General features: G+C 44.6%; 1 protein-coding gene across 9 annotated transcripts in view; it reads right to left on the bottom strand.

The window, feature by feature from the left end:
- Otud5 (OTU deubiquitinase 5) overlaps window positions 1-13,194 on the bottom strand; it is a 31,231-nt gene extending 18,037 nt beyond the window's left edge. Inside the window, exons 1-2 of one of the 9 annotated variants that reach the window (XM_060374935.1) lie at window positions 12,608-13,192; window positions 12,366-12,478 (exon numbers count right to left, since the gene is read on the bottom strand). In XM_060374935.1, the coding sequence (XP_060230918.1) occupies window positions 12,366-12,478; window positions 12,608-12,959 (465 nt within the window). In that variant the 5' untranslated portion in view covers window positions 12,960-13,192. Of the gene's footprint in view, window positions 1-12,365 lie in introns of all 9 variants that reach the window. The other 8 variants (XM_021658585.2, XM_021658587.2, XM_021658581.2 and 5 more) reach the window with 8 other exon arrangements.
- Between the last annotated feature and the right edge of the window lie 885 nt (window positions 13,195-14,079).

Here is a 14,079-nt window from a genome sequence, read left to right on the forward strand (position 1 = left end):
CTACTCTCAAGGCAGCCAGAGGCCTAGACCCTGTAAGTGCCTAGATGGAAAAATGTGTTCTCTATCAAAGGAAGATGCTAAAGAGAGTAACTGGCTAGAACCCAGATCTTGACCCTATAAACATCTGAGAAATTCTAACATATATTGTGTAAGGCTGAAAATGAGCCAAGTATGATCTTAAGTATGTCCAAATACAGCTGAATGTGGTGGCCCATGCTTTAATCCCAGCACTCAGAGAGGCAGAGGCAGGCGGATCACTGTGAGTTCAGGTCAGCCTGATGTACAAAGTGAGTTTCAGGACAGCCAAAGTTACAGTGGGAAACCCTACTTCAAAAAAAGAAAGGAAGGAAGGAAGGGAGGGAGGGAGGGAGGGAGGGAGGGAGGGAGGGAGGGAGAAAGAAAGAGAAAGAAAGAAAGAAAGAAAGAAAGAAAGAAAGAAAGAAAGAAAGAAAGAAAGGGGGGGAAGGGTGGCTGGAGAAATGGCCCAGCTGTTAAAAGCATTGACTGTTCTTCCAGGTCTCAAGTTCAATTCCCAGCAACCAAATGGTAGCTTACAACTACCTGTAATAGGATCTGATGCCCTCTAATGTGTGTGAAGATGGAACACTCATATATAAAATAGATAAATATTTCAAATACACTTACATATATATTTAAACAAGTCTCTACATATGTATGCAAACATATATATATATAGCACAAAATTGAGAAAATAGACAATAAAATATAATTCCTAAGTAGCCATGCTACAGATAATTTTTCTTAACCTTCTTTCCCAACAAAGACACACAATTCTTTATCTAGAATTCTAAATCCCTAAATGTTCTGAACATTAAAGAGGCTTGAAAAAAATACAGAATACCCAAAGTCTTAATCTAATTCATGTCCCATCATAACCTGAACAGAACATATCAAAATACATTACTTGAAAATGAAGACTCAAACATTTTCATTCAGGAACATTTAGACACTTGATCACGAGGTGCCACTCCAGCCTCTGCTAAAGTATTATATAATACAAAGTAGAAACACCAGGGAACTTTTCAATTCTGAGTAGTTTCTAAATTTCAAATCGTATTTTATTCCAAAGGGTTGTTTAAGTGAACCTATACAAACTCATACTTCCAGATTAAAATAATAAGAATAATAATGACCTTGACAGTTTAAGGCATTTCCGCTTCAAAACGAAGCAGAAGCAGATTCTTCTCAGGCCCCTTTCGCCCTCTGCTGGCTGCCAGAAGCAGACAGCTTGACCCAGCAACAAGGCTGTATACTACAAAACAGGAAGACTGTTCCTAGGGGACATTACCCTACCTAGAAATTTACAGGCTCCCGGCTAAAGATAGTCACTTTTGTACCCCACTAAAGGAAATTAGTAAAACCCCTGTCCTTGGAAAACCATAAGAGATCTCTGGCAGAGTGGGCATAGTGTCTGGAGGTCTAAATCTTTGGTTTTCAACCCAGCCAGCTAGCTCCATTACTGCATTTGTTTCCTGGTTGTAGGTAAGTGGCCTAAACTTGCCATACCAGTTACAGAAATGGGAAGGATTTGGTCTACTTGACACATCTGCAAAGAGCACAGGAATTCCGTCAGGAACTAAAGAGGCTCTGTAATAGTGTATACTGATGAGGTGGTCACTAAACATAAAAGGCCAGCATACAGAAGATGTGCAAGCCAGGTGTGGTAGTGCACGCCTTCAAACCCAGCACTCAGAGGCAGAGACGAGGGCTGCCCCAACCATGACAAAAAAAAAAAAAAAAAAAAAAAAAAAGGAGATTCAATGGTGATACCCTCAGAAAGTCCTAGGTGAGTGGCTAAAGGATCAAGAGGGACAAGGGAAAACGTAGCCAGCCCCACCCTCAGGGCCCACCACACCAAGAAGGCGTAGCTTAGGTTGCAGAGATGACAAACATACCTGTAAGCCTTTAATGTGCTTCTTTGGGCAGCACAAACACAACCTTCCAGCAGCACAGGTGCTCCTCCTGCCCTGGAGGCTGTACACCAGCACACCAACTAGTTACTCCAAGTTCATCCTTGCCCACATCGTCAGCCATCTCCCAGAACCAAAAGGCCTAGCCCATCAAGGGGGATGAAACTTTTAACTATAATCACACACCTGACAAAAAGGAAAGTTAAAAGAGAGAAAGAGAACAGCATTCTCCCATGTATAGGAGGAACACAGAAGAAGGGATGAGAAGAGAAAGGGGGGCTCCTAAATGACTCATTTTGATCATCTCCCAAAATGAGTCATCCTGGGCTGGACAATGAAGACAGCAAAATCAATCACACATGGTCTCTACCCTGATAAACTTCTAGGGGAAGGGTGCAGAAATAGGCAGTAAGCATATACAGTAAGGAGAGGGGGGTTCTGCAAAACAGATAAATGTTCTCTGGCTTTTGTGAATGAGGAAAAGAGTTTACCCTGACAGTAAGGCTGGCACCTGAGCAAAGGATTAAGATACCAACACTTGCTCTAGAACTGAATGAAAAACAAAGTCATTTCTGTCACTAAGTACCAGAGATGCTCAGGGCCTGGCAATATGTAGAGCAAGGAAGACTAGGCAGCTAAGGAAAGAAAAACCCAGAACTAGAATGTCTGATGCCAGGTGCCAGATAGGAAAGTGACCTCATTTTAAGTCCTCACCGCAACCCAAGTTGCAGGAAGCACCATTCCCATTTTACAAAGGCAGAAAGGAGCTTCAGTTTGGGTGCTAGCAAAGCTAGTAGTATAGAGGCAACACACAATGTGCCATGAGCAGTGGCACATACCTGGCAGCAAGTCCTGGGGACATTCTAGCTTGTCCTAAAAATAAAGTCTGAATAAACAGACCTTTTGCACAAATAGGGTATGGGTCCTAGGGTAACTGAGTAGCATCTCACTGAGTCTAGAGGATGGGCCACTAAATATTCACTGGCCTTGGCACCCCAGTTTGAAAAGCTAGGGCTCTAGCTTCTTCCTCTCTCTCCCTCTCCCACTTTGGGAAGTGCTGGAAGGCTGGAGAACAGTACAGGACCACAGTTTTATTATGTATTGGTTTCCTGATACAAAAAAATCCAGTCTCTGCCCTGAACTTTGCAAGTTCAAGGTGAAGCCTGGAGTAGAGTCTGCCACACTCTAAGCCTTGGCAAAAGGACTGGACGAAATTATTTGACACCATGGTATCAAATCCCAGGAACTGAGACAGGACCCTGCAATCTACAGGTTTAAAAGCCTAAGAGAATTTGGAACAGGCTGTGGAACCCAATTGATTTAGGTTGCGATGCAGCTCCACCAAATAAAAGCCAAATGAACAAACTGCATTGAGCTACAGTATTCCAATCTGTGAAATGTAAATACAAGTTTCCTAGTAAGTGGGACATTAGGCAGTACTTTGGCCAGTAGATTGGAGGGGAGGGGTGAGAGTAGGTCTATGTGCCCCTGGCTGCCCTCAAACTCACTATATAGACCAGGCTGGTCTCAAAATGCTTCTACAGTTCTAGATCTGCCTGCCTCTAGAGTTCTGGAATTACCACCATATCTGGCTGGAACTTCCAAAGTGCTATCAAGCCAACTGCTTCAGGTCTGTGGAAAGCATGGTAGGACCAGTGTATGGCACCACACCCTGCAGTAGGAAATCTCTTAGTGAGTTCCCATCTTGTCCCTGATCTGGACTAGGCTGAATAATGTCTACCTGAAAATAGCAGACCTAATGCCTAGAACCCTGTGTGTGTAATATTTTTAAAGGGTATTTACAGAAGTGATTACGTTGAAAATCTTGAGATGGGGGGAGTCACACTGGAACATTGGGTGGGACCTAAATACAATCACAAGTGTGGAGCTAATTTTTTTTTTCAACTTGACTGGACATGGAAATACATGTGTCCTTTAGGGAGTTTCCAGGTAGGCCTAACTAATCACCTGAATGTGGGTGACACCATCACATAGGCTGGGGTCTCAGGCTCAATAAAAACAGGAAAAGGAAGAAGCAAGTTGCGCATCAGTGTTCTTCACTTCTTCCCTGATGCAACATGAGCAGCTGGCTCACATGCCCACTGCCGTGCCTTGCCCACTGCGAAGGACTGTATCCCCCAAATATATCTCTCGAGTTGCTTTCGTCAGGTATTCTGTTACAGCAACAAGAGAAAAGTGATAAAGTTAGTACCCAGAAGTGGGGTCACTGCTGTGAATACCTGATTACACAATTTGCAGTCATTTGGAGGTAGTTTGCTTGGAGAATTTGGAATGGATTGTTTCTGTGGGCTAGAGAAGAATGTTAAAGTAGGGCTTAACAGTTTATTCTGGTAGCAATGTAGAAAAACAGAATACAGACAGAAATATGAACAATTAAGTCCTGGTTAAGGAGGTCTCAGCTAGGTACAAGGACTAGATGCCATTTGTTTTATAGTGTGGTAAAATAATAGGGCTCATGTCTGTCCACCTGATCACTAGAGTGAGGCTGAATCCAAAAGTAATAGACTAAGCTGCCTGTACAAAATTTCAAGTCAGTATAATCTCTGGGCCTTAGCATAATTATTACTGTGGTTATTACTTACTGCATTAATCCACTGAGAGCACACAAAACATACAAGATGTGGAAAACATAGACTTTGGTGAAGAAAAGAACATCAACCAGGCTTAACTTTTAACTGCTATGGTGGTTATGGTTTTAATCCTAACACTTGGGAGGTAGAGACAGACAAGAGGATCAGGAGTTCACAGTCAGCCTCAGCAACATAGAGATGGGCTACAAAATAGAAAGTTTTATACACAGAAATAAGCAATTTGACAAGAAATGGAGCTTGACCGCCTTAAAGCTGAAAGCAGTCTGATTTAGATAAAGCAGCTAGAAGTGTTATGAAATTTGTGCAATTAAGAAAAACCCTAGGGGCTGGAGAGATGGCTCAGAAGATAAAAGCACTGTCTGTTCTTCCAGAGGTCCTGAGTTCAATCCCTGGCAACCACGTGGTGGCTCACAACCATCTGTACTGGGATCTGATGCCCCAGTCTGGCGTGCAGGTGTACATGCAGATAGAGCACTCATACACATGAATAAATAAATATTAACAAATAGCAAGAAAATCCCCAAACTCTATACTATATATATATATATATATATATATATATATATATATATATATATTACATTGAGGGCAAGACCCTACACAGGAAAGGATCCAGGAAATAAAAGCAAAACTCAGCTGAAAAACTCAGCCTACAAAAGCAAAGCCTCTAGAGTAAAATGCAGAAAACACTCTAGAAAAGTGTTTTTCTCCGTTTCCAGTCAAAAAGGCTCACAGAGACCATGGCACCTGTGGTTTAAGGGCACTAGGCTACATCTTGAGCTGGTAGCATAACCTGATATCATCCACATCATGTTTTGTTTTTTTTTTCCATACATACAGAATTCAACAATGAGGTGACCATATAGCCTTGCACCAAGGTTTCAGAAAGCTATTGAGACCAGGTAATGGGTAGCAGGGTCAGATTTCCTGCAACGAGGCCCTAAGAGGCCATTTTATAAAGCTATAAAGGTGATGTCCTTTTGCAATGGTGACCTCAAGGGTATTGGAGATACCAGAAATATGTAGCAAAGAAAGGTTTTTGGCTAGGGGTTCTCAACCTTCTTAATGCTAGGAACCTTTAATATAGTTCCTTATGTTCTGGTGACCCCCAACCATGAAACTATTTTGGTTACTACTTCATAGCTGTAATTTTGCTGTTTTGAATCAGAATGTAAATAACTGTGTTTTCAGAAGGTCTTAGGTAATGCTGTGAAAGGGTTCAGCTCACAGGTTAAGAACTTCTCTTTTAGGTACTGCATGAAGCTGACTCAGGATAGAGGCTACATATATGCTCAAAACAACAGAGCTTAGGGGTACCCAAGCTTATTCAAACACAAATGATGCCATCAAGTGCCCAGGTGTTGGACATGAACTGCAGGGTTTAGTGTTTTCCTTGCTGGCTTTCAGTCTTGCTTTCATTTAATCTTTCTTTGCTAATGTCCTCATTCCTCTCTTCTGGGATGGGAATGTCTGCTCAGTGCCATTGTACAATGCAACATGTTTTGTTTGTTAATTTTACAGTGACTCACAGTTAAGAGTTACAATGTAACCCCTGACTGGACTAGAACTCAGAGATCTACCTGCCTCTACCTCCCAGGTGCTAGGATTAATGGTGTATACTACCTCACCAGACCTTGAACTTAGATTTTTGAACAATGTTAGAACTGCTAAGAATTTGACTAATTTTACGGATGAACTAGATATGTTACCTACCTTGAGATTGCTATGAGATGTTGAGTACCATAAGTAAAATATTAATATTTAAATGTAATAGATTTGGTTGCCAAGTTGAGAATGGGTAGATTTGTGATGGTTAATTCTCACTATCAACTCAACTGGATTTGAACACTAGGAAACACACATTTTGATGTGCCTTTTAGGAAGTTTCAAGAGCATTAAGGCATGAGTAAAGAAAGACCCATCCTAAACGCAACATTACCCAATGGCCTTGGGTCCTGTGCTGAATAAAAGGAGAGGAGAAAGAACTGAGTACCAACATCCATCTCTCGTTTCCTGACTGCAAACATAATGTGAACAGCTGCTTTACACTTCTGCCACAAGTCTTCCTCACCATGATGGACTGTATCCCCTCAAACTGTAAGTAACAATAAACCCTTCCCTTCCAAAAGTAGCTTTTGTCACAAGAAAAATAACTAATACAACTTTCTTCACACACAGAGAAGATTTTATACAAAAAAGAAAACCATACACATAGCGAAAGCCAGACAGAGGCAGAGATTGGAGTGTTGCAGCCACCAGAAGCTGATTCTCTCCTAGGCCCCTAGAGGGTGTCCAATAGGTTCTACCACCTTGATTTTGGCCCTAGCGAAACCCATTTTGAACTTCTGACCACCAAAAACTGAAACAGAACGTATCTGTTATTTTAAGCCAAACAGTCCATGGTTGTTTGTCACAACAGCCACAGGAAATTAATATATCCCTTGTAGTACTCCTTTGATATGTGAGCTCTAGGGCTTTGTGGCCGTGAAACACACAGCATGGCTCCCATTCTGTACGATCCACTTCCCTAGAGAGGGCTAGAATTAAAAGGCAGTGGGGGCCTGGAATCCTCCCTCTCAGCCTGGGAAGTTGCTGACCCAGCCTGCGGTTAAAAGAGCTGCTTATAAAGGGGGAAGGGTACAGGGAAGGATGGCAACAGCATTGGACAGATGTCTTCTCAGAGCCCATGGCCAAGAGGTGTTTAGTATTCTAGGCCTCACAGCTTTGTCCCAGCAAGCCTGGAGCCAACACCACCCCCTCACCCAAAACACCCAGGAACACTGGCTCTGCTCCAGGGGTAATAAACACAGGCAATCATTTCAATGAGAAACACTGACATACTGCTTCGCTAAGGATCCACACAAACGTACCAGATCAGAAGAGAAAGAAGCAAGAGCCAACCCCCAAAACACTATTTCTGGGCCCAAGATCTTATTATTTGGCGATAGAAACAAATAAAGTACTGATATATGCTATACCATGCATGTGCTCTAAACACACGCTAATCAAAGAAAGCAAACTAATAAAGGATGACATTATTATGTGATTTCACTATTTCAGTATAGTTCAATCCAGACAAATTAGTTGGTTGCCAGGGGCTGGAAAGGGATGAAGGAATGGGGGGTGTTAAAAAGGTATAAAAATTTCTTTCTATGATGGTAAAAAAATATATTGTAAAACTGACTAACCACAGAAGTACAATCCCATGGCTATCTTGAAAGCCACTAAATTGTACACTTTTGATTTTGATTATTTTAGACAGAGTCTCAACACTATAGCCCATACTGGCCCAAAATTTTTGGCAATCCCCTTACTTCAACCTCCCAAATGATGGGATTATATGTGTGAGCCATCATACCCATGTAATTGTGCACTGAGTTTCATCACAAAAAAACTGCTCAACACAAAACCACCAAAGAACCTACAACATCTCCCAGGAAGAAAGAAATGCAACATCGGCTGAAACATCTTAGCACATCTTCTAAAAGGTTACATTCTAGCTAGGTAGTGACAGCATACGCCTTTAATTCAGGCACTCAAGAGGCAGAGGCTGGCAGACCTGAGTCTGAAGATAGAATGGTCTACAGACATGGTCCTGGACAGCCAAGACTATTTTATAGGGAAACCTTGTCTTTAAAAAAAAAAAAAAATCAGAGAAGGAGGAAACATCCCTAGAATCAAGGATCCCACATAAAAGTCCATAAAGAATGGAAAGAATGTAAAACAGAAAATTAAAGACAAGATTACACCTTTCCTCAAGTCAATGAGTCGAACCACCCTCCTCACCACTACCCATTTAATAGGCAGAAAAACTAAGATGCAAATGGGGTGTGGTACTGCACACCTTTAATCCCAGCACTTGGAGGCAGAGGCAGGCAAATCTCTGAGTTCCGAACCCAGTCTGGTCTACAGAGTGAGTTCCAGGACAGCCAGAGCTACACAGAGAACCCTGTCTCAAAAACAAACAAACAAAAAAAAAAAACAAAACAACTAAACAAACAAAACCCAAATCAAAGACCCAGAAAAGGGAACAGACCAAAGACCACACGTCTACTATAGAAAAAGGACTCAAATCCATGTTGCCAGGGCAGGGACTATATGCTGTTTCCTTATCAGCCAATCAGCCAATTCCAGATGTCCAAGGTTCTAGATGCCAAGTGATGCAAGTGGTGGATACTATGGATGGACAAAGCCTCTTAGGAAGAAAATAAGATGATCCGGGGGCAAATTACCCATCTTGAGCAAAAAGAACTAGACATGGTGGGCAAGGCTAGATATTTACACTCTAATATAACCCTCATGAATTTTTGCCCTAAAATGAGAATTCTACGATCGTAAAACAGTTCAACAGTTAATACTGAAGTTTGAACTCCAGCCTGCCCAGCTCCAAATCCCAAATTCTTTCCATACATAACCATAGATCTTGATAGCTTGGTACAACACTGCCACCCATCATCCTTAAACCTTCTATCCAATAGGCTTTGTTCGGCCCATCAATCCTCTATGGTTGAGAAAGATGCACAGAGGAAAGAGACAGAACCCAGTTCCTCTTCAAAAGGTACCCACTATTCACTATCAACCTCAGGTATAGGGGGATTTGAAATCCCTAAAGCCCAAAGCTAACTGACAACTTGTCAGCACGTTATTAAGAGAGTAAGGAAAGTGAGAAACAGAAAGCAGAAGCTATACTAGTTCATTCTGCAAAATGTGACAGAGGTACAATCCAGACACACTGACTGCACTGCTAAGCCTAGCATCTTTCACTATCTCAGCACTCATGCCCCTTTCTCCAAGATCTCTGGGAGTTCTCCTAGCTCAGGATGCTTATAAGCCATTGTTTTTAGTGGATAGACTTTCAGTAAGATGACCATGTCTAAAAACCGGAACCCCGCTGAAATCATTTCCACAGGACCCCGACCCAAGGTACCTGGAGAATCCTAAAGAGAACAGGAGTATATATTCATAGAACTGGAAACAGATTTGCCATTCAGACTAACCATCATCCCTCAGTCAGTATCAAACTAGCCTCTAGGTTATAAACATCTTCAGCAATAGCTGTGGACCAAGATTGGGGTAGCAGGACCAATCTCCCTTCTCATCCTCAAAGGGTTCAAAGTTGGGGCAGGTGAGATGGAGAATAAGAGTAGCTTCTTCTTCCTTCTGTCTGCACAGTAGACCAGAAAGCCTCCCCATCATGGGGGAAGAGCAGGTTTCATGAGTCCATCAGATCTTACTTCCAAGTTCTTAGGAGGAAAAATATAAAGACAGAGCTGCAAGGGGGTATAAGTATGTGAACTTTTGCATTTCCATGAACAGCATACCTTCTTTTTCCCTGAGACAAGGCATGTATAGCTCTGTAAGGAGCAAAGAAACTTTACAAAAAGCACAGATTCATAACTCCTGGACTTGGCCAGGCAGTGGTGGCACAGTTCTTTAATCCCAGCACTTGGGAGGCAGAGGCAGGCTGTGAGTTCGAAGCCAGACTGGTCTACAGAGTGAGTTCCAGGACAGCCAGGGCTGTTACACAAATAAACTTTGTCTTGCAGGAAAAAAAAAAAAGAAAAAAAGTAACTCCTGGACCTGACATCTGTCAGAAATGATGGGAAAGGAACAAAAACAGTATATTTGAGACCACACTCTGGCCCCTGTAAAATAGAAAAATTTGAGACAAAAGGATATGGGATGTGACAGAAATTTCCAGAACCCTAGAAGTAGGAAACAACAACTGAAATATGGTAAGAATATCTACCAGTTCAAGGGATGCCTCAGGCTTCTGGTCCCAGGACCTGACCTGAGGATAAGGAAGTATTATACCAGAACACCCAGGTTCTCTGTCCAAAGAAAGAAGCCTCTGGCCATACTGAAGATGACTTCATGTCCTCTCCCTGGTGAGAAAGAATCACCTGGTGTGGTAGGAAGAGAGTTGCATACCTAAGTAAGGACTCAGGCCCCAGTCTCCAAGACAAAGATCTCCTGACCCCACCCCAAAGAGGACCAAACTATTTTCCTCAAAAAACCATGTCTCTGAGGTTCAAAAGCCCCCCCCAAAGAGACTTATGTTCCTACTCCTATGAAAGGGGTACTTATTTTGTCCTAAGGTGACAGCCCCCAAAAGATTCAGGTCTTAGGCCCTAAGGTGCAGAACAATCCCTCCAACAACTGATGTGATATTGAAAGGCGCCAAGACTTAGTCCTATCAGAATACATCAAGTTCCTTGATGAGAAACTTCAGATATTACCTTGAGAAACAGTCTTTACTGGCCAAGTATGGGACTCCTGTTCCTAAGGAAAACCTCACATCCTTCACAGAACAGTCTCAGGCCCCTGAAGGCATGCTTAAAGGGAGACCTCTGACTGACATCACCTCTGGGTCTCCATTCTGCTCATGTTCCGAGACTGGAGTTTCCAGGGCAGGGATTGGACAGGGCCTATAGTTTCCAAGCCAGACTCTGGTACTTCCTCTGCAAAGTCAGTAGGTAAGAGTTCTCTGAAAGAGATGGAGCTCTTCCTGAGAGAGTCTCAGGTTTTTTGTAAAGAACTTAATCTGTGTTTAGTGACATGAGAGTTCTTTTCCTGTAAGACTAACAACTCAGGTCCTTGGGAATTAAAAAAGTCCAGAGGCACTGAATGGGAAAAAATGGGTTGTGGAATCCCTGAAGTGAGTTTCAATTGGTAAGACATATATCCTTAGGGGAATTTATGAAGCCCAAGAGCACAGACAGCAGTCTGTGAATGAAGGTGTCCTGAAGAACTCGTGCCTGAAATGTCTAAAAGTCGCATACTCCTGAGGAGGCCACAGGCCCAGTCTAGAAAAGCCCAGTCTAAAGCAAAAAGGTCTTTACATCAGAATCAACTGTGAACCAGTCTACAGTTCCGAGTTTCACTCATTTGCGAAAGGCTCAGGTCCCTGACAGAACGGTAGGGGTGGAGGCAAAGAACCCATCTCTGAGAAGAAACCCAGATCCCTGATGTCCAAGGACAGAGATCTTAGGCCACTGACAGAAAACACAAACTAATACCACTCAGAAGGAGACAAGCAGCCCCTGGAACTTGGTATTGGCTTTGGCATTTGTCCCTACGAGGTAGAGGATTTATCGCCCAGAAAAAAGTTTCACATCACTGGAGTGATACTTTGGAAATCACTATCTAAAGAGTGTGCGGGTGTACTCTAAACCTTCAATTCTACATGGAGGTCTAGGTCTCCAAACACAGGCTTGGGACTCCCAAAGACATTGCAGGCATGACTGGTAAACAGTCCTGTCAACTCAGCAATGGACAGAAGGGTCCATCCTACATGACAAAAGTCCAATTCTTTAAGGGTTTACGTTTCTTAGGTATGCTTAGGCCCTATCTCTGAGGACATTACCTTAGTTAAGTCCTTTGGAAAAGAAATCTAAGACTTGTTCTAACATTTTTAAAAATAAAATAATAATTTTAAAAAGGGCTCTAAAGTCACTGAACCAAAGTCCCTCAGACAGACCTGAGATCTTCCTCTCAGGAAGGGCTCCAACCTACCTGTGACTCCTGGGGAATTCCCAAAGTCAGTCATGCAGATGAGACCTCAGGACCTGGGCTGACAAATATGAGCTGCAAGACAGCTCCCAGATCTCATCTTGAAGTATCTTAGCTTACTTAAGGCTCTAAACACTAAGCCCTTGGGGGAAATGAGGGTTTCATCATGCCTCCACCACCAGAAAAGAATGTCATGCCCAGCAACAAGACCTAGGTTTCTTAGACCAATCTCAAACATTTCTTTGGGTCCCTTCTCAGTCTGGTGGACTCACTCGCTGTTTCTTCCTGCCCCTCACCTTCCAGCCCTTACCTGTTCTACAGTGGCAGGATCCATGGCCTCGATTCGTGCAGCAGCAGCTTCATATTCATCTTCACTGTTGTAGCCTGCTCCGACCTCTTCGCGCTCCGGACTGCCCCCGCCAACTGCGCCAACGCCGGGAGCTTGACGCCGCCGCTTGCTGTGCCCCGGCCCCGAGCAGCAGCCACCCACGCCCACGGCACCACCCACGCCCACCACCACCCCTGCCGCGCCCACCCCCGCAGTTGCCGCACCAAGAGCGTCACCAGGACCGCCGCCGGGGCCACCCGGGCCCCCACAAGGAGGTGGAGAAGCCTGCTGTGGCCGAGGGCCCGCCACTGCGCCAGGAGGCACTGCTAGTGCCCAACGATGAAGAGCACCAGGCGGCCCCGGTAGCGGGCCCTGAGGTGGTGGTGAAGCCCGGGGACGGGTCCCCACTACTCCGGAGTCACGATCGCGCTCTCCTCCACCCACGCCCGTGCCGCCGCCGCCCACGCCCACACCCCCACCGCGCCGAGGCGCAGGGGGCAGTGGCCCGGGCGGCGGCGGTTCGTTGGCCGGGTCGGCGTCGGGAGGTGGCGGCTTTTTTTTGGGGAGAATAGTCATGGCGGCACCGCCAAGTACCCCACAGCAAACCAGACGCGAAGAACGCCGGGAGAGAACCCGGATGAGGGGCTACTGTTGTGCGCGGAGCACGATGGGTACAGCGAGGCCTGGGTACCCGGTTCGAGAACCGCAGGCAGTACGCAGGTCACGCCCTGAGGAGATCCCGGATGTGAAGTCCAATAGGAAGGTACAAAGATGAATTTGTCGTAGCCTTTTCTCCCTCCAAGTCCAGCCAAGCTTATTGCTATCTTGTTCCGGGACTCGGCTTCAAAGGAAACACAACCAAAACAAGCACCTCTTCGTCCCGCCCCTTCGCAGGTTCTTGAACTACAGGGTGGGGCCTCCCGAGCTATGCGCACGCGTAACAGGACACAGATCCGCCTCTCATACGGAAGGACGTGAGCAAAATCGTCGCCGCGGTCGCAGTTTCGGACACCGACCAATTGCAGAAACAGCGTAAAAGCTTGACAACACCCGCTAGCCAATCAGGGGTGAGCGCTCCCTCTTGTGTCCTCCGACTCAAATTTCAAAGTGCAGCCTTGTTCTCAGCCTTTCTCTTCGTTCCATTCTATTCTTTATTTTCCCCAAGCTTCTGACCCACAGGCATCGGTACTGTGAACAAACAAAATGGTTTGTCTTGTGCACAACAAAGGTAGTCTTCTCAAGGATTCCATCTGGAACTCAGGCTCACTAGAAAAGATCATTCCCACAGCATCTGTCCTCTATGGCGTCACTTCCGTTTCCACTCAGCGGCAGACCCGAAAGGGCAGACCCTACTTCATTCTGGCAACAAACGTAATCTTGCGGTGATTGGTTCAGCCGTGCTGCCCATCACTTCAGATGGGCCAACTGCTAGACAGACATGAGCCATATGGGTAATGCGTGTTTGGCGAAAAGACACGCCTTCTCTGTCACCACCGCCCTCTTACCCTCACTTTGACCTCAAGCCTATGGCTATTGCACAGGCGCGGTACAGTCTTTATTCCCCCCCAAACACACCCCCAAGAAAAACCCTTAGTTTATTCAGAAAGAGAATATTTACTAACCAGCTGGTGCCTCCAGTGCTGTTGTCAAAATCATTGATGTTGCGCAGCTAGGATGCTACTAGCTAATTAGCTTG

Source organism: Meriones unguiculatus, chromosome X, assembly GCF_030254825.1.
Source record: "Meriones unguiculatus strain TT.TT164.6M chromosome X, Bangor_MerUng_6.1, whole genome shotgun sequence".
Lineage (NCBI taxonomy): Eukaryota > Metazoa > Chordata > Mammalia > Rodentia > Muridae > Meriones > Meriones unguiculatus.